Source organism: Gigantopelta aegis, chromosome 1 (assembly GCF_016097555.1).
Source record: "Gigantopelta aegis isolate Gae_Host chromosome 1, Gae_host_genome, whole genome shotgun sequence".
Taxonomy (NCBI): domain Eukaryota; kingdom Metazoa; phylum Mollusca; class Gastropoda; order Neomphalida; family Peltospiridae; genus Gigantopelta; species Gigantopelta aegis.
In genome coordinates this window covers 15671041-15698600 of record NC_054699.1, presented here as the reverse complement: position 1 = coordinate 15698600, position 27560 = coordinate 15671041, and the positions used below count along the sequence as shown (strand labels likewise).

General features: G+C 38.6%; 1 protein-coding gene across 1 annotated transcript in view; it reads right to left on the bottom strand.

Annotated features, from left to right (window-relative positions):
• The window catches only part of LOC121371142 (arrestin red cell-like), a 149626-nt gene that overhangs the window by 46932 nt on the left and 75134 nt on the right, over positions 1-27560 (bottom strand). Inside the window, exons 4-5 of the mRNA XM_041496813.1 lie at positions 22720-22961; positions 1795-1854 (exon numbers count right to left, since the gene is read on the bottom strand). Coding sequence (XP_041352747.1) covers positions 1795-1854; positions 22720-22961 — 302 coding nt within the window. The remainder of the gene's footprint in view (positions 1-1794; positions 1855-22719; positions 22962-27560) is intronic.

The window sequence follows — 27560 nt, the reverse complement described above, 5'->3', positions numbered from 1 at the left end:
CTTTGAGCACTTGAAAAGCAAGTAATAACAAAAGGCGGAAGAAATATTTTAGACTGCAGTGAGAGAACATGTGGAGGATCCATTTCCTATCATAACCACTTAGAGAACCACCAGGAATAGAGGTCAAAGAAACACAAAGTACAATGAACAGTCACAGATGGAGGCCAGGATAAAAAAATAGGGGGAAGCAGTTACACTCATTACATACATATGTCATATGTGTAGGGTTGCAAATTACTTGAAGGGTTAGTATCATCACATCATCAGCTAAAGTTACAGAGGACTGACTTAATAATGTTAAGCTAGTAACAGAAAATGAGCAGATATCAGACAGAAAGAGAGTGAGAGAGAGAGAGAGAGAGAGAGAGAGAGAGAGAGAGAGAGAGAGAGAGAGAGAGAGAGAGAGAGATGAGGGAGGAAGAAAGTGATAGAAAGAGTGTGAGTGTGACAGAGAGAGACGGAGAGAGAGAGAGAGAGAGAAAGAGAGAGAACGAGAGTGCAAGTGTGTGTGTGAGAAAGAGAGAGAGAGAGAGAGAGAGAAAGAGAGAGAGAGAGAGAGAGAGAGAGAGAGAAAGACAGACAGACAGACAGACAGACAGACAGACAGACAGACAGACAGACAGACACACACACACACACACACACACACACACACAGACAGACAGAAATAGAGAGAGCTTTTTGTTGAATTTATTACAAAATATATTTTCCTAATCTTTCAGCAATTTGAAGACCAGCATATAGCTGTAACCCGATCTGGACAGACATATACTGAAAAAACCCATAAAAAAATGCTATAAAAAGAAAAAAGAAATAAAATGGTGATCTAAATATTACCCGAATCATGCCTGATTAATTATTCTGCAAGGATGACCATGCTAAGGTCATGATCTTTACAGTGTGTAAGTTAATGACTAATGTTGTTTTAATGACCATCAACAACACACATTAGTTAAAAAGCACAACTGATGTTAGTGCACCAAGGTTACAAAGGATTTCGATTAGCAGCAAGGGATCTTTTATATGCACCATCCCAGACAGGATAACACATACCACGGCCTTTGATGTACCAGTCATGGTGCACTGGCTAGAGTGACAGAATGAATGAATGAATGAAAGAAAGAAAGAAATGTTTTATTTAACGACACACTCAACATTTTATTTACGGTTATATGGTGTCAAACATATGGTTAATGACCACACAGATTTTGAGAGGAAACCCGCTGTCGCCACTACATGGGCTACTCTTTCCAATTAGAAGCAAGGGATCTTTTATTTGCACTTCCCACAGGCAGGATAGCACAAACCATGGCCTTTGTTGAACCAGTACTGGATCACTGGTTGGTGCAAGTGGTTTACACCTACCCATTGAACCTTGCAGAGCACTCACTCATGGTTTGGAGTCGGTATCTGGATTAAAAATCTCAGGCCTCGACTGGGATCCAAACTCAGTACCTACCAGCCTGTAGACCGATGGCCTAACCATGGAATGAATGAATGAATGAATGAATGAATGAATGAATGAATGAATTAGTGGATAAGTACGGTATGCTGAATCTGACCATTTGTGGACATTAATGCTGGTTTTCACTAGCAAATTGAGTTTTACTGGCGACTGGACTGGATGATGCATCACCACACCTCTGACAGGTGTTCAACCCGTCAGCTACATCCTAGCCCAAAGAACAAACTGAATTTCGAAAACACATTTTCAAACATATTCCTGCAATTAAACCATGTAAAATGATGTGTGATTTAAAAAACAATTAAGAAATCAGTTTTAAAAGTACAAACCTTGCCAGTGTCCCCTGGTGCAGGCTGGAGTGTGACTGATGCTGGGGCATTGGGAGGCAGCTGAAATAACAATAATAGGAACATGTTAAACATTGTAAAACTCAGCTGAAATAACAATAACAGCAACATGTTAAACATGGAAAAACTCAGCTGAAATAACAATAACAGCAACATGTTAAACATAGTAAAACTCAACTGAAATAACAATAACAGCTGCATGTTAAATATGGTAAAACTTAGCTGAAATGACAATATCATGAACATTTTAAGCATGGTAAAACTCAGCTGAATTAACAATAACAGTTGCATGTTAAGCATGGTAAAACTCAACTGAAATAACAATAACAGCTATATGTTTAGCATGGTAAAACTCAGCTGAAATAACAAAAACAGCATGTTAAACCTCAACTAAAATAATAACAGCTGAAATAATAAGGCAACACAGCACCATTTGTCATGTTGTTACTTGTTGTAGCAGGTTAATATAGTCTGGTTTAGGAAATAGTTCCTCACTAAAAATATATTTCAAAATTCTGATATGCTTTTTGAAATCTTTCTTTGATGATTACACATAGGTCAGGTCAGGTCAGGTCATAGGGTTTTACGTGCACATTCTTAACAAGCAGTTGTAGCGCACGCCTGTCGTGGGCACAAGAGCCAGCCTTGGCCGGCTCCTCCGTCCATGACAGGAAAGGTGGGGGGGGGGGGGGGGGGGGGCAAGGAGGGACACACATAGGTTGACTTCTGTAGTAGTTAAACAACCGATTGGTTTGAAGCAACTTGTTATATGTAGTACTAACTGATAACAACTGTGCAAGTGGTATAGTGTTTACTTGTATAACAGAGTGATATTCAGTGTGGTGCTCAGGCATGGGGGCTGTTAACTAAGTTTGTGGTCAACCTATGTTGATTTTTTTACACGATACTTGTCAGTTGAGAGCACTCCCTAAAATAGTCACATGACCCTCTCGAATATATTCTGACACAGATATTATATTGAACTGCATGGAATAATTAACGGTGGTGTGGAACCACACCAGCGTGTTAAACAAACACAATGGAGTATATTTTCGTTTGTAAATTGATCTTGGCTTAAATCGAGTCTCTAATTTCAATCCCTGAACATATTTTTCTTTTTTATTGACTCGTTTATACATCGACCAGAAAAAAAAGAGACTAATAAATATTGTTCAATAAAGCCAATTTTACAATTTTCAAACAAACCAAGGGAAATTAATAACTACATGTATGTAATTACTTCTTACTTTATCAATAAAATGGAATGCTAGGAATACATACGTGACTAATTGATCGGATATATTTTCCTAGCTTTGCCACTCAACAAATTCTCCAAATGTGAATTTTAAGAACAACTGAAAAATGTTACTTGAATTTTACTAAATAATTTCACGGAGTGATTGATATTTTTTGGAAAATATCTGTAGACTTCTGCTATTTTTGAAGTTTAATAAATAACTTGGCAAAATGTTCTGCTCACATATATAGCTATTAGTGTTCTAAATAAGCATTTGTCCTGACAAGTAAAAATGTTCAATGCCATTTCATTTTATGCAATCAAAAACATTGTCCTTAAATAAAACAAATTACTAACATATGTAGTTGGACAAGTGAAAATACTTGCAGACAAGTAGATTTTTAGATTTACTTGTCCAGTGGACTAGTGAAAAATTCTGCTTATTTCTATCTATCACTGGCTATCCCAGCCATTTGTGTAAAATTACGTGTTAAGTCAATAAGTACATTCCGTCACAAAAGAGCAGATTATTCAAATTGTAGTCCAATGATTTGACTCGGTTTGCATGAATGCTCTTCACATGTAACAGAATGAAAATAAGCCAGATGTGTATCGGCATCAATACTTTGTATAGACCATTTATTATGTTGCCATGGCAACACGTCTACAGAGAGAAATAGACTATAATCCGTCCCATCATTCAATAAAAATGTTTTTTTTTTGTGTAAATAACTTCAGTTTGGTCTGACATAAGAAGAAAGGTAAAAGTGTTTTGGAAATAAGAAAAAAAGCATTATTTTTGTGTGATATTTAGAAATCAATCGGTTCAGAAATAAATAACTTGTAGTAAATTCCATAGGATGAAAAAAAGGCGTTCCCTGTGGGACAGACTATAGATTCACCCAAGTCTTCAGTCATATACATAGACACAAAAGTTTTGCATCAAGAGGCCACCTCTGTTATGCAGAAACCTGTCTTACCAGGGCAATGAATTAGTCAACTCATATTATATATCCACATGGTTTAACATACCCAAGTTAATAAAAGCCATATGAAGCACGTGTAATAACAAGTGTACTGACATAATTTTGGGAAGTGACATCATAACATGACATTGCTTTCCCAATCCTAGCCGAGATTGTGAATGTGAAAATTTAATATAACGTCATTTCGTCGTCTCCTTCTAGTGACAGTTGAAAACATTTTGAGACAGTCATTGTTATTCATAACAAAAATAACAATAAAAATATGAATAATGAAATTATTACAGTCGCGTATGAGTCGTACTGATTTTATGAAACTTGTGTAAGGATTCATTAATTACCCTTGCTCTCGCTCAGGCAATACAAAATTCCTAACCGTGGTTAGTTGTTATAGCAGCAAGGGATCTTTTATATGCACCATCCCACAGACCAGATAGTACGTATCACGGCCTTTGTCACATCACTTGTGGAGCACTGGCTGGAACGAGAAATATCCCAATGGGCCCACCGATTACAATTTATAGATACATGTATATGCAATAAATAAATTATCGCATTTACTTAAGTGGCACACAACATTATATGGGACTCGTTTGGGCATTCTGTTATTCTTGTGAGCGTTCGATAGACTTCACACTCTCGCTCATGCAATAATCTATATATATCTATATATATATATATATATATATATATATAGAGAGAGAGAGAGAGAGAGAGAGAGAGAGAGAGAGAGAGAGAGAGAGAGAGAGAGAGAGAGAGAGAGAGAGAGAGAGAGAGAGAGAGAGAGAGAGAGAGAGAGAGAGGAGAGAGGGGGGGGGGGGAGGAAAACTCAACCAGCATCATAAAACAACTAGCCTAATAGGCCACAATTTGATCATCCCTTTGAGTACACTTTGTCTGCACACTAATTCAATCTACATATACAAGACAAGATTTGATTGGCTGATTAAATAAATCTGGTAGTAAAATGAGTCGTCTGAAATGCTTGAGTGTTCGGTGAATGCACTGGAGACTACTTAAGTATATATATGCCTATACATACAGTGTACGTCCACCTGTCAGTGATAAAATGTTTCTATACTCCAGATTGACTTAATAGTGGAATAATCAATTGTTATGCTTTGAAAAGGAATCCAACATTTTGTCTTTAAAGAAACAGGGGCGGGATGTAGCCCAGTGGCAAAGTTCTCTCTTGATGTGCTGTTGTTCTGGGATCGATCCCCATTGGTGGGCCCATTGGGCTATTTCTCGTTCCAGCCAGTGCACCATGACTGGCATATCAAAGGTTGTGGTATGTACTACCCTGTCTGTGGGATGGTGCATATAAAAGATCCCTTGCTGCTAATCGAAAAGAGTAGCCCATGAAGTGGCAACAGTGGGTTTCCTCTCTCAATATCTGTGTGGTCTTTAGCTATATGTCTGACACCATATAACTGTAAATAAAATGTGATGAGCGTGTTGTTAAATAAAATATTTCCTTCCTTAAAGAAACAGTCCCATGATTGGTTTATCAAAAGCCATGGTATGTCCTGTCCAGTGACAGAAATAAGCAGAATCTGTCACTAGTCCACGGGACAAATACATCTAGAAGTGTACTTTTCCACCAACATTTTCACTTGTCCAAATAAATGGTTTGTTTTATTCAAGTACCAGGATGATGTTTTTGATTGCTCAAAATAAAACGGCACTGACAATTTTTACTTGTCCACTGGACAACCACCAAGGCACATTTTGCTTGTCCGAATAGATTTTCACTTGTCGGGACAAATTGTCAAATGCTTATTTTGAACACTACTGTCCCGTCTCTGGGAAAATGCATGTAAAAGATCCCTTGCTACAAATGGAAAAATGAAGTGGGTTTCTTCTGAAGATGTGTCAGAATTACCAAATGTTCAACTTCCAATAGCTGATGGTTAATTAATCAATGTGTTCTTTTGCTAACCGAACCCAGGTAATTATAAATTATACATTGACTGGAATGCGATATAGCCGAATGAGTCTACCAATGAGGATCGATCCTAAACTGACCATGCATCGTGCAAGCACTTTACCACCATGCTATGTCCTGCCCTACAAGTCCACCAATGGGGAATGATCCTAGACCAACCGTGCATCAGGCAAGCACTTTACCACCTTACTACGTCCTGTCCCATGAGTCCAGCAATGGGGAATGATCCTAGACCAACCGTGCATCAGGCAAGCACTTTATCCTGCCCCATGAGTCCAGCAATGGGGAATGATCCTAGACCAACCGTGCATCAGGCAAGCACTTTACCACCATGCTTCGTCCTGTCCCATGAGTCCACCAATGGGGAATGATCCTAGACCAACCGTGCATCAGGCAAGCACTTTATCCTGCCCCATGAGTCCAGCAATGGGGAATGATCCTAGACCAACCGTGCATCAGGCAAGCGCTTTATCCTGTCCCATGAGTCCACCAATGGGGATCGATCCTAGACCAACCGTGCATCAATCAGACAAGCACTTTATGACCGGGCTACGTCCTGTCCCATGAGTCCACCAATGGGGATCGATCCTAGACCAACTGTGCATCAGTCAGACAAGCACTTTATGACCGGGCTACGTTCTGCCCCTGATTTTGACGAAGAACGTGTCTGGTGTCTCGTGAATCTATTTTCACCAATCAGATTATCGACTGGCTTCGTATTGACCTGCAGCCATTTACAAATTGTCACTACTAGAATCTGCCACGCTTGCAACTTATTCCAACTCGCTTGTCAATTATTCTTTTTACATGGCCGACTATTATCTTTTCTCAAATTTATATATTAAAAATGTCCCATTTTGATGTAACAGTATAGAACATTAGATTTCTCCAAGTTCCAGCCATAGGCATCAGGTCAAATTCCTGAAACAAAACCCTGTTAATTTACAAGCCACTCATGTAGAATATTAAATGATATGCATGGACAACTGGAAAAATGCAAAAACAGACACTATGGATTAATCTGCTCAAATGTAAGTTATTTGGGTAAAATATAAAAATCTATATGTCAGACATTATAATATTGTTAAGAGTACATGACATGTAAGGTTTATTTAAAAGCTTATTTTGTTTAATAACTCCACTGCAGCACGTTGGTTTATTAACCATTGGCTACTGGATGTCAAACTTTTAGTAAGTTTGATTTGTAGTCTTCAGGAAACCTGATACATTTTTCCATTAGCAGCAAAGGATTTTTTTTATATGTACTTTCCCACTAAGAAAGAAAGAAAGAAATGTTTTATTTAACAATGCACTCAACACATTTTATTTACGGTTATATGGTGTCAGACATATCGTTAAGGAACCACACAGATTTTGAGAGGAAACCCGCTGTCGCCACTACATGGGCTACTCTTTCCGATTAGCAGCAAGGGATCTTTTATTTGCGCTTCCCACAGGCAGGATAGCACAAACCATGGCCTTTGTTGAACCAGTTATGGATCACTGGTCGGTGCAACATCGTGGGCACACATCTCAGCTATCTGGACTGTCTGTCCAGGATAGTACAGTGGGTTAGTAGTACTAGGTATTAGTGGTTAGTACTGATAAGAGTACATGTAAAGTTTATTTAAAAGACTATTTTGCTTAACAACACCACTGGAGCACATTGATATATTAATCATTTGGTAATTCAGACTCGTAGTCAATAGAGGAAACCCGCTACATTTTGCTAATGCAGCAAGGGATCTTGTATATGCACTTTCCCACATACCACAGCCTTTGACCAGTTGTGGTGCACTTGGTTGGAATGAGAAAAACCCCAATCAGTTGAACAGATCCACCAAGGCGGTTCAATCCTGCGATGCAAGCACCTCAAGCGTGTGCTCAGCCAGGGCTTCTAGAATCTTTATAGAAATACACTAGACGTGCGATCAGCAATTTAAAACATTTACTAGCCACAATTAAAAATTCACTAGCCCTAATTTACTTTAAGTTAATACAATTTTACTAATTAATAGTAATAATCAGATATGTCACCTAAAGAGGGAGACAGAGCTTAAAAACACTAACATTGGGGGTTTGGGGTGAGGGCAGGCTATTCATATTTACAAAATAGACTTAACTGCAACATTTTTGACAATTTCCTTTTCACTAGCCATTGGGCTTGGCAATATTAGTTATTTACTAGCCCAACATAGAATATCACTAGCCATGGGAGTGAGGCTACCATAATTTAGAAGCCCTGGCTCAAACTGACTGAACTAAATTCCGCCCATATCATATCTTTTAAGAGGCTACTGTACGAAAGAAAGAAAGAAATGTTTTATTTAACAATGCACTCAACACATTTTATTTATGGTTATATAGCATCAGACATATGGTTACGGACCACACAGATATTGAGAGAGGAAACCTGCTGTCGCCACTTTCATGGGCTACTCTTTTCGATTAGCAGCAAGGGATCTTTTATATGCACCATTCCACAGACAGGGTAGTACATACCACATCCTTTGATATACCAGTAGTGGTGCACTGGCTGAAACGAGAAATAGCCCAATGGGCCCACCGACGGGGATCGATCCCACACTGACCGTACATCGAGCGAGCGCTGTACCACTGGGCTACGTCCCCCTCCCTGCTACTGTACGTACATGTACAATTATTTCATCTGATGTCTAGCCCGAGATTCTGTTATATTTTAATTCCATAATGCTCTAGAATATACCTCAAAGGTCTACATGTCATTTTCTTCATACACTATCTCAAACCCTTCCCTCACCCTTATTTCAAGCACCGGCCTCGGTTGCGTCATGGTTAGGCTATCGGTCTACATGTCATTTTCTTCATACACTATCTCAAACCCTTCCCTCACCCTTATTTCAAGCACCGGCCTCGGTTGCGTCATGGTTAGGCTATCGGTCTACAGGCTGGTAGGGTTCAGATCCCAGTCGAGGCATGGGATTTTTAATCCAGATACTGACTCCAAACCCTGAGCAAGTGCTCCGCAAGGCTCAATGGGTAGGTGTAAACCACTTGCACCGACCAGTGATCCATAACTGGTTCAACAAAGGCCATGGTTTGTGCTATCCTGCCTGTGGGAAGAGCAAATAAAAGATCCTTTGCTGCCTGTCGTAAAAGAGTAGCCTATGTGGTGACTGCGGGTTTCCTCTAAAAACAGTGTCAGAATGACCATATGTTTGACGTCCAATAGCCGATGATAAGATAAAAAGTCAATGTGCTCTAGTGGTGTTGTTAAATAAAACAAACTTTACTTTTATTTCAAGCAGGTAGAGCTGGGCGGTATTGAAATTTCTGGTTCACTATTGCTATTGGTATCAGTATCTTTGGGTTGATTTACCTTGGTATCGGTACAGTATTCAGTACTGATACAAGACCAATACCAATACCAATACCGATATCGAGCGGTATTTTCGGTAAACTCTGCTTTAAATGCATGCCCGAGTTGAGTCTCACCTGCTAATTTCATCTAAATAAAATTAAATTCCATACACAGCTATTTTGCTTTCGTCAGATATATCATTAGTGCTTTACTAACTGGCGGATAACATTTTTCAATACCAAATTTTCTGTATTTTGAAATTTGCTTGGTACGGTAAATCGGTACTGACATGATATCGATACCGAACGGTATATATGGTATACCGCCCAGATCTACACGCAGGCCATATTCTTTCTTTGCAGGACATATTTCTTTTGGCTTGCTATATTAAAAAAAAACCCCAACAACAGCATATCATATTTTACATGTACTTCATCTTCTGAGCCCTGCAATATTTATGTTAAACCCCCATATTTAGCTGCCGATAGATAACAAGGTAACATTGACAGTACAGAAATAATTAATGACGGATGATTAGGGACAAATGTCAAGAGACACAAGTTCAAGCGATAATCAAACTGTGTGGGGTTTGGTTTACTCTAAATCGGCACGTTCCCACCGATTAATTTGTCTACTGGAGAAAATGTGGGTGAAACACCAATTACTAGACGGTGCAGAACATATGCAAGCGGTGTCTGTAAAGAACGCTATAATAGTCACAGTTTACTTCAAAGGAAAGGAAAGCAGGGTTTTTGCAAGAGGGTAAAATGGTTATGGTGCCATAACCAATTTCTTTTTGCAGATTTAATTTTTTTAAGTTGACCTTTTGACAAAATTAATTTCTTTTATCATTACTGTATGATTTTCTTAATCCAAACCTTAAACCTAACCCATTTTCTTTCTTGGGGAGGCCCCCCATATCCCCTATGGACTGAGGTTGCATTCAACACACACATTGTGTATATCCCATTTCATAGCGCCATTCACAAAAACACTGGAAAGGAATGTTTCTTTAAAACGACACCTCAGCATGTTTTAAACTAGGACTATTTGGTGTCCAATATAGGAAAGTTTTAATACTTGAGAGAGAGAGAGAGAGAGAGAGAGAGAGAGAGAGAGAGAGAGAGAGAGAGAGAGAGAGAGAGAGAGAGAGAGAGAGAGAGAGAGAGAGAGAGAGAGAGTGACGAGAGAGATGTAAAGAGAGAGATGGAGAGAGGGAGAGAGAGAGGAAGCGGGAGAGAGGGAGCGGGAGAGAGACAGAGGGAGAGAGACAGAGGGAGAGCGACGAGAGAGATGTAAAGAGAAAGATGGAGAGAGGGAGAGAGGGAGAGAGAGAGGAAGCGGGAGAGAGCGAGAGAGACAGAGGGAGAGGGAGAGGAGGGTTAAGGCCGTCTCACACTAGCGCAGCGCGTCGGCAGCGCAGCGCGTCGGCAGCGCATCAGCAGTGAAGCGTCAATAATGCCCACATATATGCAGCGTGTCAAACAGAAATAAAAGAGAGAACAAAAGCTGAAAAGAGGAAAAGAAAAATGTATTTGATTTGAAAACAGATCATTTCGAGTAAATTGATTTTAATGTATTTGTATAGAAGATTACTTGATGAAAAACGCAAGAGGAAGTTTTGGGTACACGACATCGTTGACCAGACATTGGCTGCCATTTCCGTGTCTTTGTAACTAACCGATTGGATATCGTATATGCATGGGTGTTTCTGCACCTCTATGATCAACCTTTCTTCGTTAATATTTTCTTTTAGCATTGTTTTTCAGTAAAATAAAGATATTCGTCAATGGTGTGTGGTTTGTTTGGTGGAAGACCTAAAATATTACAACATTATGACATCATAAACTGGGGGTTTCTGTGCGTGTCAGAGCAGCAAGCAGCAAAAATTGCTTTTGGAACGATTAAAAAAACAACGATGTTGACACGCTGTTGATGCGCTGTGCTAGTGAGGGTAAGTATATGGTAATTCATTGGAAGTGATTTTTTGCTGCCGACGTTCTGCGCTAATGTGGGACGGCCTTTAGGGATCGAGGTAGGAAACCTGCTGTCACCAAATGGAATACTCCTAAAATTAAAAAATCAGCAAGGGATATTTTATATGCACTCTCCCCATCTTAATATAATACACTGTACTCAAGCCTGATCTATAAAGAATACAATTTAACACATACAGCAGTATTTTCTGATATAGGAAATTAAACTTTAACAGTTATCCCTTTTTTTTTGGTCAAAAGTTATGACAGTGGAGTCAGACAATCTGAACTTGTTCAAGTCTGTTGTTTAACAACACCACTAGAGCACACTGATTTATTAATCATTGGCTATTGGATGTCAAACACTTGAAAATTTTGACCTATTATTTTAGAGAAGAAACCTGCTACATTTTTAGCAGCATATACCACGAACTTCGAGCCCTCAAATTTCCATCCCCAAGCCATCACATTGAATGTAGTCCCTCCCCCTCTCAACATTTTCATATACACTCTGTGCCTTATACAGTGAAAACACTAAAAACCTGACCCTCTGTAAACTGGAATTCCCTCAAAACTGGTCCCTTTGTAAATAGCAGTATAGAACAGAAACCCTTTCTAAACAGGACACCCCTAAAAACAGGACTTTTTACTTGGTCCCGTGAGTGTCTGTTTCAGAGGGGTTTCACTGTATTATTACGACCTTTGATGAACATGCACTAGTCGTGGGCCACCGTATCTATACAATAATTCACTCTGTCATTGGATTATATCATCACAATACAGCATGCAAGAAATGATTCACCCAACATCAACAGCCGTGATTATTTATATACACCATGATCAGGGAATTAACCACGCAATCCTGATCCATATTAATTCTCTCTATAATTAGAGAGAATAATGCAAGACATTATCCATTTTCGTCTCTTCCGTTAATACCTGCACACAACGGTACATATACTACTAGTATGTCAGTTAATGTCTGTCCATCACGAAATGCTTTGTACTGCCACACTCCATTGAATTATTAATCAATCGGCGGAATTGATTTTCAAGTTAGAAAGTCGTGGTTTTTTCCCTCATTCACCATGAAATGACCACTTTGGAACAGACAGACATGATTTTGTTGGCTACAAATAACTATACGGTGAAATGATGCCTTTTTTGTTTTTTTCCTTCTTTTTTTGTTTTTTGCCGAAAGTCGGCTCAAGTTGCTGAGTTATTACCATTAGTTATAGAAGTCAAGTCTTTGTACTATTCTGGACGTACAGTAAAGTACACTTATAATGAACACGCTTATAACGAACACGCTTATAACGAACACGCTTATAACGAACACGCTAAGAACGAACACACTTATAACGAACACGCTTATAACACGCTAACGAACACGCTTATAACGAACACGCTAAGAACGAACACGCTTATAACGAACACGCTTATAACGAACACGCTAAGAACGAACACGCTTATAACGAACACACTTGAACGAACACGCTTAAGAACGAACACACTTATAACGAACACACTTATAACGAACACGCTTAGAACGAACACGCTAAGAACGAACACGCTAAGAACGAACTACTGTATAGAACAAATTGATCGTAAAGTTCCATTTTATCTCCCTATACACCTTATGGTGGGACGTAGCCCAGTGGCACAGCGCTTGCTCGATGCACGGTCGGTGTGGGATCGATCCCCATCGGTGGGCCCATTAGGCTATTTCTCGTTCCAGCCAGTGCACCACGACTGAAATATCAACGGTCGTGGTATGTACTACCTTGTCTGTGGGACGGTGCATATAAAAGATCCCTTGCTGCTAATCGAAAGGAGTAGCCCATGAAGTGGCGACAGTGGGTTTCCTCTCTCTATATCTATGTGGTCCTTAACCATATGTCTGACGCCATATAACCGTAAATAAAATGTGTTGAGTGCATCATTAAATAAAACATTTCCTTCCTTCCCTATACATTAATAACAATAATAACTTCTGTAAATGTGTACAATGAACTACTGCTATAACGAACTATCGTGGTCCCTTCCGGTTCGTTATAAGAGTACTTTACTGTAATTGAATTTCAAAAACAAAATCACACCACAGATGTAAATTGTTTAGTGCAGAGCTCATTTAACACATTGTCTGTTCACTGTCTTATATCATGCATCATTCTGAATTTGAAATCACACCACAGATGTAAATTGTTTAGTGCAGAGCTCATTTAACACATTGTCTGTTCACTGTCTTATATCATGCATCATTCTGAATTTGAAATCACACCACAGATGTAAATTGTTTAGTGCAGAGCTCATTTAACACATTGTCTGTTCACTGTCTTATATCATGCATCATTCTGAATTTGAAATCACACCACAGATGTAAATTGTTTAGTGCAGAGCTCATTTAACACATTGTCTGTTCACTGTCTTATATCATGCATCATTCTGAATTTGAAATCACACCACAGATGTAAATTGTTTAGTGCAGAGCTCATTTAACACATTGTCTGTTCACTGTCTTATATCATGCATCATTCTGAATTTGAAATCACACCACAGATGTAAATTGTTTAGTGCAGAGCTCATTTAACACATTGTCTGTTCACTGTCTTATATCATGCATCATTCTGAATTTGAAATCACACCACAGATGTAAATTGTTTAGTGCAGAGCTCATTTAACACATTGTCTGTTCACTGTCTTATATCATGCATCATTCTGAATTTGAAATCACACCACAGATGTAAATTGTTTAGTGCAGAGCTCATTTAACACATTGTCTGTTCACTGTCTTATATCATGCATCATTCTGAATTTGAAATCACACCACAGATGTAAATTGTTTAGTGCAGAGCTCATTTAACACATTGTCTGTTCACTGTCTTATATCATGCATCATTCTGAATTTGAAATCACACCACAGATGTAAATTGTTTAGTGCAGAGCTCATTTAACACATTGTCTGTTCACTGTCTTATATCATGCATCATTCTGAATTTAAATCACACCACAGATGTAAATTGTTTAGTGCAGAGCTCATTTAACACATTGTCTGTTCACTGTCTTATATCATGCATCATTCTGAATTTGAAATCACACCACAGATGTAAATTGTTTAGTGCAGAGCTCATTTAACACATTGTCTGTTCACTGTCTTATATCATGCATCATTCTGAATTTGAAATCACACCCTCAGAGCTCATTTAACACATCCTGTTCACTGTCTTATATCATGCATCATTCTGAATTTGAAATCACACCACAGATGTCTCTTGTTTAGTGCAGAGCTCTCACATTGTCTGTTCACTGTCTTATATCATGCATCATTCTGAATTTGAAATCACACCACAGATGTAAATTGTTTAGTGCAGAGCTCATTTAACACATTGTCTGTTCACTGTCTTATATCATGCATCATTCTGAATTTGAATTTGTAACAGATCCTTTGCTGCTTTTTAGCAGGAGTAGCCTATATGGCAGCAGTATGTCTCTTTCTTTCCCTCCCTCTCTCCTCCTCCCTCTTCCACCTCTCTTTCCTCCCTCGTCTCTCTCTATCTCTCTCTCTCTCTCTCTCTCAATCTTTCTCTCAAACTCTCTACCCATCTCTCTCTCTCTCTCAATCTCTCTCCCTCCCTCCCTCCCTCCTCTCTCTCTCTCAATCTCTCTGTGCCCCTCCCTCCCTCCTCTCTCTCTCTCTCTCTCTCTCTAATCTCTCTCTGTGCCCCTCCCTCTCTCTCTCTCTCTCTCTCTCTCTCTCTCTCTCTCTCTCTCTCTCTCTCTCTCTCAACCAATTATCGAAATAAAAAGACACCATGCAAATAGCCAAACAGTTTAATGTGCTGAAACTGTCATCAAACATTCCTTTCCTTTCCCTTTCACAAGGTGAGATAAATCAGAAACCTGATTCTTGTAAATTGTACAGTCATGGTGTCCAGGCAACAGCGTCATTCCTAAAGCAATGGTGATGATTTGTGTAATCAATTGATTACCTTTGATTCCACCTTTGTTTGATGGTAACAGAGGCAAGTAATGAATCAGCTTTGGAGGAAATACACATGTAACCTAATGCCAGTGTATACAAACCTTCACATGAATCCACACCTAAATAGTCATACATGACTATGTATGTCACCATGCCATATGTCACCCAGCGCTATCATGATGACACTTTGGTGTGATGCATTCAGGATGATGCAACAATTTGTTTAGTGATAGATGTGTGTGTGTGTGTGTGTGTGTGTGTGTGTGTGTTTGTGTGTGTCTGTTTGTGAGAATGTGTGCGTGCATGCATGTGTATATGTGTGTATGTTTATGTATGAATGTGTATATGTGTGTATATGTGTGTGTTTATGTGCATGCATGTGTGATGTGTATGTGTGTGTGTGTGTGTGCGATGTGGGTGTATATGTGATGTGTGTGTATATGTGTGTAGTGATGTGTATTTGTGTGTGTGTGTGTGATGTGATGTGTGTGATGTGATGCATGTGATGTGATGCATGTGTGTGTGTGATGTGATGTGATGTGTGTGATGTGTGGGTAATGTGATGTGTGTGTGTGATGTGATATGTGTGTGATGTGATGTATGTGTGTGATGTGTGTGTATGTGTGTATATGTGCGTATATGTGCAATGTTTAACTATGTATTCAAAAATACTTTCATTCAGCTGATTGTTTTTCTCTTGTTCCAACCAGTGACCACAACTTGTCAAAGGCCATGGTATGTGCTATCCTGTCTGTTGGATGGTGCATATAAAAGAACCCTTGCTACTATTGGAAAAATGTAACAGGTTTCTTCTCTAAGACCATATGTCGCAACTACCAAATGTTTGACATCCAATAGCCGATGATTAATAAATCAATGTGCTCTAGTGGTGTTGTTAAACAAAACAAACAAAACCAAATACAACCTCTGCAATTAAGAAAATGTCTATGGCAATAAATGTGTCATGTAAAAAGTAAAAAAAGAAAGGAATGTTTTATTTAACGACGCACTCAACACATTTTATTTACAGTTATATGGCGTCAGACATATGGTTAAGGACCACACAGATTTTGAGAGGAAACCCGCTGTCATGGGATACTCTTTCCAATTAGCAGCAAAGGATCTTTTATTTGCGCTTCCCACTGGTCGGTGCAAGTGGTTTATACCTACCCATTGAGCCTTGCGGAGCACTCACTCAGGGTTTGGAGTCGGTATCCGGATTAAAAATCCCATGCCTCAACTGGGATCCGAACCCAGTACCTACCAGCCTGTTAACTGATGGCCTAACCACGACGCCACCGAGGCTGGCACTGCCAATTGCTGTGGGCAATCTCAGGGCTTGCTACATGTATATACATTGCTACATGAATATACAAATATATGGCAATCTACTACAAAACAACAAGCTGACCGAGACATATCCACCCACCTCCCAAAACCAAACAAGCATTCTGAGAGTACCGCTGAAGCAATACAGAGCCACAACTCTGTGCAAAATGGGTAAATTGTCATGAAAAGTCAAACTTGATCTGTAACAGAACATAATAAAGCAATGCACAGAATTTCAGCTCAATATCTTGATGCATTGTGAAAAAAAAAAAAAAAAAACGTCTGGAAAACTATATGTGGGACAGATGGATGGACAGACAGACAGTTTAGCAGAAGGACGGAGACGAAAACCTATTGGATCAGTAGGGGACTAATAAATACATTGTGTATTTCTAGGCACTCCCAGCACCAAGATCCATGCCTGTACCAGACCTAAACGTCTGTTTTGTTTAAGGATACCACTAGAGCACATTGATTAATTACAGTGAAACCTCTCAAAACCGCAGCCCCATTTTAAATATCTATACAGAAGAGAACCTCTCTAAACTGGGATACCTCTTAAAACCGGACTTTTCACTTTCACTGTATTATCATCTGCAATTGGAAGGAAGGAGATGTTTTATTTAACGACACACTCAACACATTATTTACGGTCGGTATTTATGGTGTCGGACATATGGTTATAAGGACCAAACAGATATTGAGAGAGGAAAGTCGCTGTCGCCACTTCATTGGCTACTCTTTTTTATTAGCAACAAGAGATCTTTTATATGCACTATCCCACAGACAGGATAGTACATACCACAGCCTTTGTTACACCAGTTGTGGAGCACTGGCTGGAATGAGAAATAGCCCAATGGGCCCACCGACGGGGATCAATCCAAAACCAACCGCGCATCGAGCGAGTGCTTTACGACTGGGCTACATCCCGCCCAAATATTGAGAGAGGAAACTCGCTGTCGCCACTTCATAGGCTACTCTTTTCGATTAGCAACAAGAGATCTTTTATATGCACCATTCCACAGACAGGATAGTACATACCACAACCTTTGTAACACCAAATGTGGAGCACTGGCTGGAACGAGAAATAGCCCAATGGGCTCATCACATCAGCTAGTGGATGTCAAACATTTGGTAATTCTGACAAGTAGTCATGAGAGGAAACCCGCTACATTTTTCTCAATGCAGCAAGGGATCTTTAATATGCACTTTCCCACAGACAGGAAAGCACATACCATGGCCTTTGTCCAGTTGTGGTGTACTGGTAGGAATGAGAAAAAACACAATCAGCTGAATGGATCTAACGAGGTGGTCCGATCCTGCGCTGCAAGTACCTCAAACGAGCACTCAACCGACTGAGGTAAATCCCACCTGTACCAGACCTTGCCATGATAACAATTGAGAATTCTCCTAAGTTTATGGGGAGCCACTTAAGTTAAGATATATTACCATACTGATACTGGTATATAGTGTTCAAAATAAGCACTTGTCCGTTTATCCTGACAAATGATAAAATGCTGGGACAAGCAAAATGTACCTCAAAGGTTGTCCAGTGGACAAGTAAAAATTTATAATACGGTTTCATTTTCAGCAATCAAAAGCATTGTCCTTGCACTTAATAATAAAACTTATTTGGACAAGTAAAAATATTGGCGGCCAAGTAGACTTCCAGATGTACTTGTCCAGTGGACTAGTGGAAAATTCTGCTTATTTCTATCACTGGTACATAAATTCAAAAACGCAAAGGGAAGCTAAAAATTACACTCTTTCAACTAGTCTTAGAGGAGAGATAGGGAGTGAAAGGCATAGCTCCCCTTAAAGTGACGGACCCTAGTTTTTAAATACATATTTTTCACTATCAGAGCCATTTATGAAATCATACTTTACTTATATTCCATTGTTTAGATTATTCATGTCCGTATACCCGGGGTGTTTCTGGTCAACTTGGTGTTTCTAACACCACAAAATGGGGCGGGACGTAGCCCAGTGGTACAGCACACGCTTGATGCGCAGTCAGTCTGGGCCCATTGGGCTATTTCTTGTTCCAGCCAGTGCACCACGACTGGTATGTCAAAGGTTGTGGCATGTGCTATCCTGTCTGTGGGATGGTGCATATAAAAGATCCCTTGCTGCTAATCGAAAAGAGTAGACCATGAAGTGGGTGACAGTGCGTTTCCTCTCAATATCTGTGTGGTCCTTAAAGATATGTATGAAGTCATATAACCATAAATATGAGGATTAAATGTGTTGAGTTAGTCATTAAATAAAACATTTTCATCCTTCCTTCGCTATACCACAAAATGCATTTTTTTCATATTTTAAAAAAAACGCACATGCGTCTGAGACGTAACAGTTATGGAGTCAAGTTTTAGTCTATTTTTATGAGTATTTCCCCGATGCAACATCACAGACTCGATTGTAACTTTATCCGAATGTGTTACAATTTTTGGATATTAACTAAACTTATAATGTCCATTTTAGGGGGGTTGAAATAAGGGCATGTGACTTTAACCCGTGTCGTGGGGCGGGACATAGCCCAGTGGTAAAGTGCTCGCTTGAAGCGCGGTCGGTTTGGGATTGGGCCATTTCTCATTCCAGCTAGTGTTCCACAACTGGTATATCAAAAGCCGTGGTATGTACTATCCTGTCTGTGGTATGGTGCATATAAAAGATCCCTTGCTACTAAATTAACTAATGGACAGATATAGCAGGTTTCCTCTCTAAGACTATATGTCAATATTACCAAATGTTCGACATCCAATACCTGATGATTAATAAATAAATTAATGTGCTCTAGTGGTGTCGTTAAACAAAGTAAATTTATTTTAAACTGTGAAGTCTGCTGTATGTACTAGACTATACGTCCCAATACCTCACTGTGTAACCAGTAACCTTGAACCAGGCTGAAAATGCAAACCTCAGCACCATCAGAAAATAAGATTTCGATCTTCTCATTTCTTCTTTCAAAGGGACTCATTAAATTGTGTCCACCTAATTTCGTCAATGACCAGTAGGGGGGAAAAGGTTGTTCACTTGTAAGTGTTCATTATTAACACACGAGCTTCACGTCACGTGCATACTTTTTAACGTTCATTACATACGGCCCAGCTAGTAGCAGTGTTTGGTATGACCTATTGATTGTACTCATTTGTGTTGGCAGTATTTTTAACTGTTAATAGGGACGTCTCACTGGGCGTGGGAGGTGGGGACAATCTGGATCAAAGCAATGGAATCTTGGGTTAATGATACCTCCATCATCACCACCAGACTATGACAATATCAGTGTGTGATTTTGAGGTCAGTCCAGGAGCCCGAGTCTCGCAAAAATCATATCGGACTCTCTAGCTTGGCTAGCATAGAAGCCTGCATGGCTCGTGAAAAATTATTTGTACAAATTACATTGAAATCCTGGGAAACCAGAGTCTTGAAAAGCCGTTTTTTCCATGATTTCATGCAAAACATTTAGTGTACATTTTGTTCTACTGGAGACACGTGGCAGGGCTCGCTGGGTTGGTGGCAGGCTCTAAAGATTTGCAAACATGAAGACCTTATGAAACTTAAATGTTTTTAAACCAAAATCGCACGCTGAATACAGTGTCTACACACAGAAGGTTATTTTGATATCTGGAGCTTAATTCACAACCCCTGCATATCAGAACATGTCCACAGCAAAAACAACCATGCCATTGAAAACAAACCTGAATATATAGGTCAAGGCAAAAAAAAGTGCCCTGGGCCCCGTTCCACAAAGCGATCTTAGCGCTAAGATCACCTGAAGTGCATATGTTAGCTGTGCAGTTACGGTGATCTTAGGACTAAGATCGCTTTGTGGAACGGGGCCCTGGAGAATTAAAAACCTCCAAGGCCATCTCAGTGCATTACCGATTGCCATGGGTAATTGCAGGGGTTGATTTTCAAAGCTAATTAAGCTGTCTTGAGCAACATCATATTATCCTTGTATGTCTTTACGAGAAGGTAAAGTTGTGAGAGTTTAGTGGTTGAAAAACAAAGAGAGAGGGAGAAAAATTCTTGTTACCATATATAGAAGTATGCTACTCCCATTCAAAAACGGGCAGTCCCCCCTTCAACCCACCCCACCCCTTTTCTGTCCTAGATGGAAGAGCCAACTGAGGGCGGCACTTGTGCCCAGGACAGGCATGCACTACAACAGCTTGCTCTGAATGTGCACGTTAAACACTCTGACCTGACCTGACCTGACCTGATTGAAAACCAGCAAGGCATCTTTTACATAAACTGTTAAAACAGGAAACTACATACCATGGTAACTGACGTAACAGCAATGTTTAAGATGAGAAAACCCCCAAAGAATACATGAAGTCCACTAATAGTGATTGATCCTATGACCCATCACACCTCAAGACAAATAAACATTCTGCCACTAAGCTACAAGTACATCCCCTTCCCCAAATACAAAGGGAGAAACATTGTTGCTACCAAATATCGGTATTCTGCTACCACTGAAAAACAGCAAAGCATCTTTTACATGCATTTTCCCATAAACAGGACATTACATACCATGGTAATTGACATAACAGTCATGGGGCAATGATTAAGATGGAAAAAGACATAACGATCATAGCGCAATGATTAAGATGGAAAAGTTGAACAAGTTCAACAAACATTGAAGCTGTCGCTACTGTCACCACCTCTATCTGAAACATAATACCTACACAGTAGAACCCTGTTTATCTGGACAGTATGGTTTCTACCGTACAACTGAATCACATTAAGAGCAGTCACACTTGGACAAAATGAAAAATGGTAACACATTTATTCATAATTGAAAAAGGCAGAATATAAATGACAATGTTTTACAAAATATTCAGTAACACTGTGTTGTCTGATCACACAAGGTGTGAAACCTTTTAACGGTGGCCATATGGGCTTACAAGTGTCAACTGTTTGACTGGTCTTGATAGGCCATGTAAGTGCACACAACAGAGTAATTTACTTCTCTGTTATATTAAAAGGTTAAATGGAGCAAATTACACCTATTTTCAACACATTGTTCTGGATTATGACTGTCCAGATCCGGAAGCTGAATATCCAGATAACTGAATACATTTACAAAGTGTCTGTTTCGTTTTATCATATGACTGTTCATAAGGAGAGGCTGACGGTTAACTGAGTACATTTACAGAGTGTGTGTTTCATTTTATCATATGACTGTCCATAAGGAGGGGTTGCCAGATAACAGTACATTTACAGAGTGTCTGTTTCGTTTTATCATAAGACTGTCCATAAGGAGGGGTTGCCAGATAACTGAATACATTTACAGAGTGTCTGTTTCGTTTTATCATAAGACTGTCTATAAGGTGGGGTTGCCAGATAACTGAATACATTTACAGTGTCTGTTTCGTTTTATCATAAGACTGTCTATAAGGTGGGGTTGCCAGATAACTGAATACATTTACAGAGTGCCTGTTTCTTTTTATCATAAGACTGTCTATAAGGTGGGGTTGCCATATAACTGAATACATTTACAGAGTGTCTGTTTTGTTTTATCATAAGACTGTCCATAAGGAGGGGTTGCCAGATAACTGAGTACATTTACAAAGTGTCTGTTTCGTTTTATCATAAGACTGTCTATAAGGATGGGTTGCCAGATAACTGAATACATGTACAGAGTGTCTGTTTCGTTTTATCATTTCATTTCATCTTATTTCCGTGCTTATATCCAATTAAGGTTCAAGCACATCGTCCTGGGCACACACCTCAGCCATCTGGGCTGTCTGTCCAGGAGAGTGAGTTAGTTATTAGTGGTTAGTGTTTAGTGAGAGAGAAGAGAGTGTAGTGGTTTTACATCTACCCACTAAGTCATTAAAACTAGCTCTGGGTGGGAACCGGTACCTACCAGCCTTATATATGTCTGATGGCTTAACCACGACACCACCGAGGCCAGTTTCCTTTTTATCATACGACTGTCCGTAAGGTGGGGGATTCCGTGTAACTGGAGTGTCCAGATAAATGAGGTTCCACTGTATACAAAAACACCCTCACACAAACACACCCCCAAAAAGACAAAGAATCAACACCCCACCCTCAAAACCATTAAATATTTTTTTTTAAACCCCGACAACTGTGTACTCACATCAAAATAGAATGGGTAGGCGTTGGGTCCGAGTTTTTTAATGAGTCTCTCCTGGAGGCGGGTCAGGGGCTTCTGGTGCTCCTTGAGGGGCGGGTACACCTGCATGGATGACAGGTACAGGTCCTTGCGGAAGGTGAGGCCCAGCACGTCGAGATCCTCCCGGCCGTAGCGGAACGCGGCCAGGACGTGCGCGAACACTTTACGATCCTTGAGGTACTCCGGGTCAACCAGCACCACGCCATCTGTGAATATAGATGATGTATAATATGATAGACGCCATCTGTGAATATAGATGATGTATAATATGATAGACGCCATCTGTGAATATAGATGATGTATAATATGATAGACGCCATCTGTGAATATAGATGATGTATAATATGACACACGCCATCTGTGAATATAGATGATGTATAATATGATACACGCCATCTGTGAATATAGATGATGTATAATATGACACACGCCACCTGTGAATATAGATCATGTATAACATGACAGACGCCATCTGTGAATATAGATGATGTATAATATGATAGACGCCATCTGTGAATATAGATGATGTATAATATGATACACGCCACCTGTGAATATAGATGATGTATAATATGATACACGCCACCTGTGAATATAGATGATGTATAATATGATACACGCCACCTGTGAATATAGATGATGTATAATATGATACACGCCACCTGTGAATATAGATAATGTATAATATGATATGATACACGCCACCTGTGAATATAACATGATGTGAATATAGATAATGTATAATATGATACACGCCACCTGTGAATATAAATGATGTATAATATGATAGATGCCACCTGTCAATATAGATGATGTATAATATGATACACGCCACCTGTGAATATAGATAATGTATAATATGATATGATACACGCCACCTGTGAATATAGATCATGTATAACATGACAGACGCCATCTGTGAATATAGATGATGTATAATATGATACACGCCATCTGTGAATATAGATGATGTATAATATGATACACGCCACCTGTGAATATAGATGATGTATAATATGATACACGCCATCTGTGAATATAGATGATGTATAATATGATACACGCCACCTGTGAATATAGATGATGTATAATATGATACACGCCACCTGTGAATATAGATGATGTATAATATGATAGATGCCACCTGTGAATATAGATGATGTATAATATGATACACGCCATCTGTGAATATAGATGATGTATAATATGATACACGCCATCTGTGAATATAGATGATGTATAATATGATACACGCCATCTGTGAATATAGATGATGTATAACATGATACACGCCACCTGTGAATATAGATGATGTATAATATGATACACGCCACCTGTGAATATAGATGATGTATAATAGACACCACCTGTGAATATAGATGATGTATAATATGATACACGCCACCTGTGAATATAGATGATGTATAATATGATACACGCCACCTGTGAATATAGATGATGTATAATAGACACCACCTGTGAATATAGATGATGTATAATATGATAGATGCAGGCCTTCTAGAATACGGTGGCCCGATGCCCGAGGCCAGTGTTTTTTGGATTCGGGCCAGTGAAAGTTACTTTGTGCAATCCCGATGGCAAGTGATACAATTTTTTTTTTTTAAATCTACCAACGTTATGTCCTATGATCATACAAAAAACAAAAGAAATATCTACAAGTCATTTCTTTCGATTTGCTATCACATGCAATATTTCACTAACAAATAGTTGGCCACCATGCAGTAATCTCTGACCCATCCATGACATCAATATACCTACTGATGTAACTTTATTAAAGTTAAAAAGTGTAAACATTGGAAAAACAAAAGTTCATTGTTTTGCCGCCATTTTGTTTTTGACACTGGAATCCAAAGATTTGTTACTCTAATACTAATAATATGCAAAACGGTAACCAGTCTTTTATTAGTTTTAAAGGTTGCATGTCACTATTTACAAATACTTTAAATGTGTAAATTATTAATTTAATTTATAAAATATGACATAAATTGCAAAAAAAGTTTTTTTAAAAGCTTAGGAACATAGTATCATGAAATAGATAAATTTAACAAAGTACCCAAATTGAAAAATTACTACTAATATTGTGTGAGTGTGTGTGTGTGTGTGTGGGGGGGGGGGGGGGTAAGCCTTAAACTGCAATACATGTACACTTTATTCTAATAAAGGTTCTTAATTGTTTCTTTTCTCTTTTTGTTTTTTGAGGGGGTGGGTGGGTGGGGGATGAGTTCCCATTCATAAGTAAATAAATAATGCTGTTAATTGTTGTAATATCTCGGTAACATGGATTATTTTTTATAACTTAGGTGGTTTTAGTGAAAACAATTAGTTTAAAAGGTACAGTAACTTTATTCTAAACTGATGAAAATTATTTGCATATTTTTCTAACAAACCATAAAGCCCATTGAGCCTATCTGTTGTATAAATTTACAAATTGACTAAACATGATCTCAGTATGAAAAATGGGCAAGTGAATTTTTCACCATGGCCAGTGAATTTTCAAATCCACTGGCCCTATGGCAAGTGAATTTTAAAAATATTCTAGAACCCCTGTAGACGCCACCTGTGAATATAGATGATGTATAATATGATAGACGCCACCTGTGAATATAGATCATGTATAATATGATAGACGCCACCTGTGAATATAGATCATGTATAATATGATAGACGCCACCTGTGAATATAGATCATGTATAATATGATAGACGCCATCTGTGAATATAGATGATGTATAATATGATAGACGCCATCTGTGAATATAGATGATGTATAATATGATAGACGCCATCTGTGAATATAGATGATGTATAATATGATAGACGCCATCTGTGAATATAGATGATGTATAATATGATAGACGCCATCTGTGAATATAGATGATGTATAATATGATAGACGCCATCTGTGAATATAGATGATGTATAATATGATAGAAGCCACCTGTGAATATAGATCATGTATAATATGATAGATGCCACCTGTGAATATAGATCATGTATAATATGATACACGCCACCTGTGAATATAGATCATGTATAATATGATAGACGCCACCTGTGAATATAGATGATGTATAATATGACAGACGCCACCTGTGAATATAGATGATGTATAATATGACAGACGCCACCTGTGAATATAGATGATGTATAATATGATACACGCCATCTGTGAATATAGATGATGTATAATATGATAGACGCCATCTGTGAATATAGATCATGTATAATATGATACACGCCACCTGTGAATATAGATCATGTATAATATGATAGACGCCACCTGTGAATATAGATGATGTATAATATGACAGACGCCACCTGTGAATATAGATGATGTATAATATGACAGACGCCATCTGTGAATATAGATGATGTATAATATGATACACGCCATCTGTGAATATAGATGATGTATAATATGATAGACGCCACCTGTGAATATAGATAATGTATAATATGATACACGCCACCTGTGAATATAGATAATGTATAATATGATAGACGCCACCTGTGAATATAGATGATGTATAATATGACAGACGCCACCTGTGAATATAGATGATGTATAATATGATACACTCCATCTGTGAATATAGATGATGTATAATATGATACACGCCATCTGTGAATATAGATGATGTATAATATGATAGACGCCATCTGTGAATATAGATGATGTATAATATGATAGACGCCACCTGTGAATATAGATAATGTATAATATGATACACGCCACCTGTGAATATAGATAATGTATAATATGATACACGCCATCTGTAAATATAGATGATGTATAATATGATATAAAGGATGAGCGCGAACACTTTACGATCCTTCAGGTACTATGTGTCAACCAGCACCACGCCATCTGTACATGTAAAGACTTGTAATTACATGTTTTAGAATTGGTGTCAGTCAAAATAAATTATGTTTTATAAACCATTAATTATTATAGTCTATTAATTAAAACAATTCTTACTCAGATCTCGCTGTGAAGCAAATTGAGGGGAGTGATTACTTGCTTCCCTAACTTAGATTATGGGGAGCTGTATAAGATATTACCATTTAGATATTGATATCATATATATTCACATCCTAAGGGGATGGAGGAGCCGGCATAGGGCGACACCTGTGCCCATGACAGACATGCAGTACTACAGCTTGCTCTGAATGTGCACATTAAGCCCTATGACCTGACCTGACCTGACCTGACCTGACCTGACCTGGAGCTAAACATCACTTTCCTTGGACCGAGTCTCTGTGATGTGGAGTGATGGGGAATGAGAGTTATAACTCACCTTCAATTAGGAGAGTTCTGCATAGTTACTTATGTTCTAGGAAACATTCTGCTGCCAAATAAAATAAGAATATTAATTCTACCAAAGCAATTATACCTTGATTTACATGCCCATACAAAATTACAAGCCAATAATTTCAATTACAAGTAGCAAGGTTGTCATTAATAGCTATAGGCGGCAGACAGCTATTGACATTTCACCCCCTTTATAACAAATTATTACCGAGTATAGAATTACATAGATTAAATGTTTCCTGAACACTTGTAGATATTTTACAATCTAATTTGTGCATGTTGATAAAAAATAACACTGTTATATACACATTTGTAAGCTTGTTCCTGATTGGTTAATATTAGCTGATTGTCAATGTATTTTATGTTAATATTTAAGATTTAAACCAATGAAATTACATCATTCTTTGCCTTCAGTATCAACATAATTATGTCAGATGATATGACAACAGCAGGCTACAATTTATTTTTTTTAC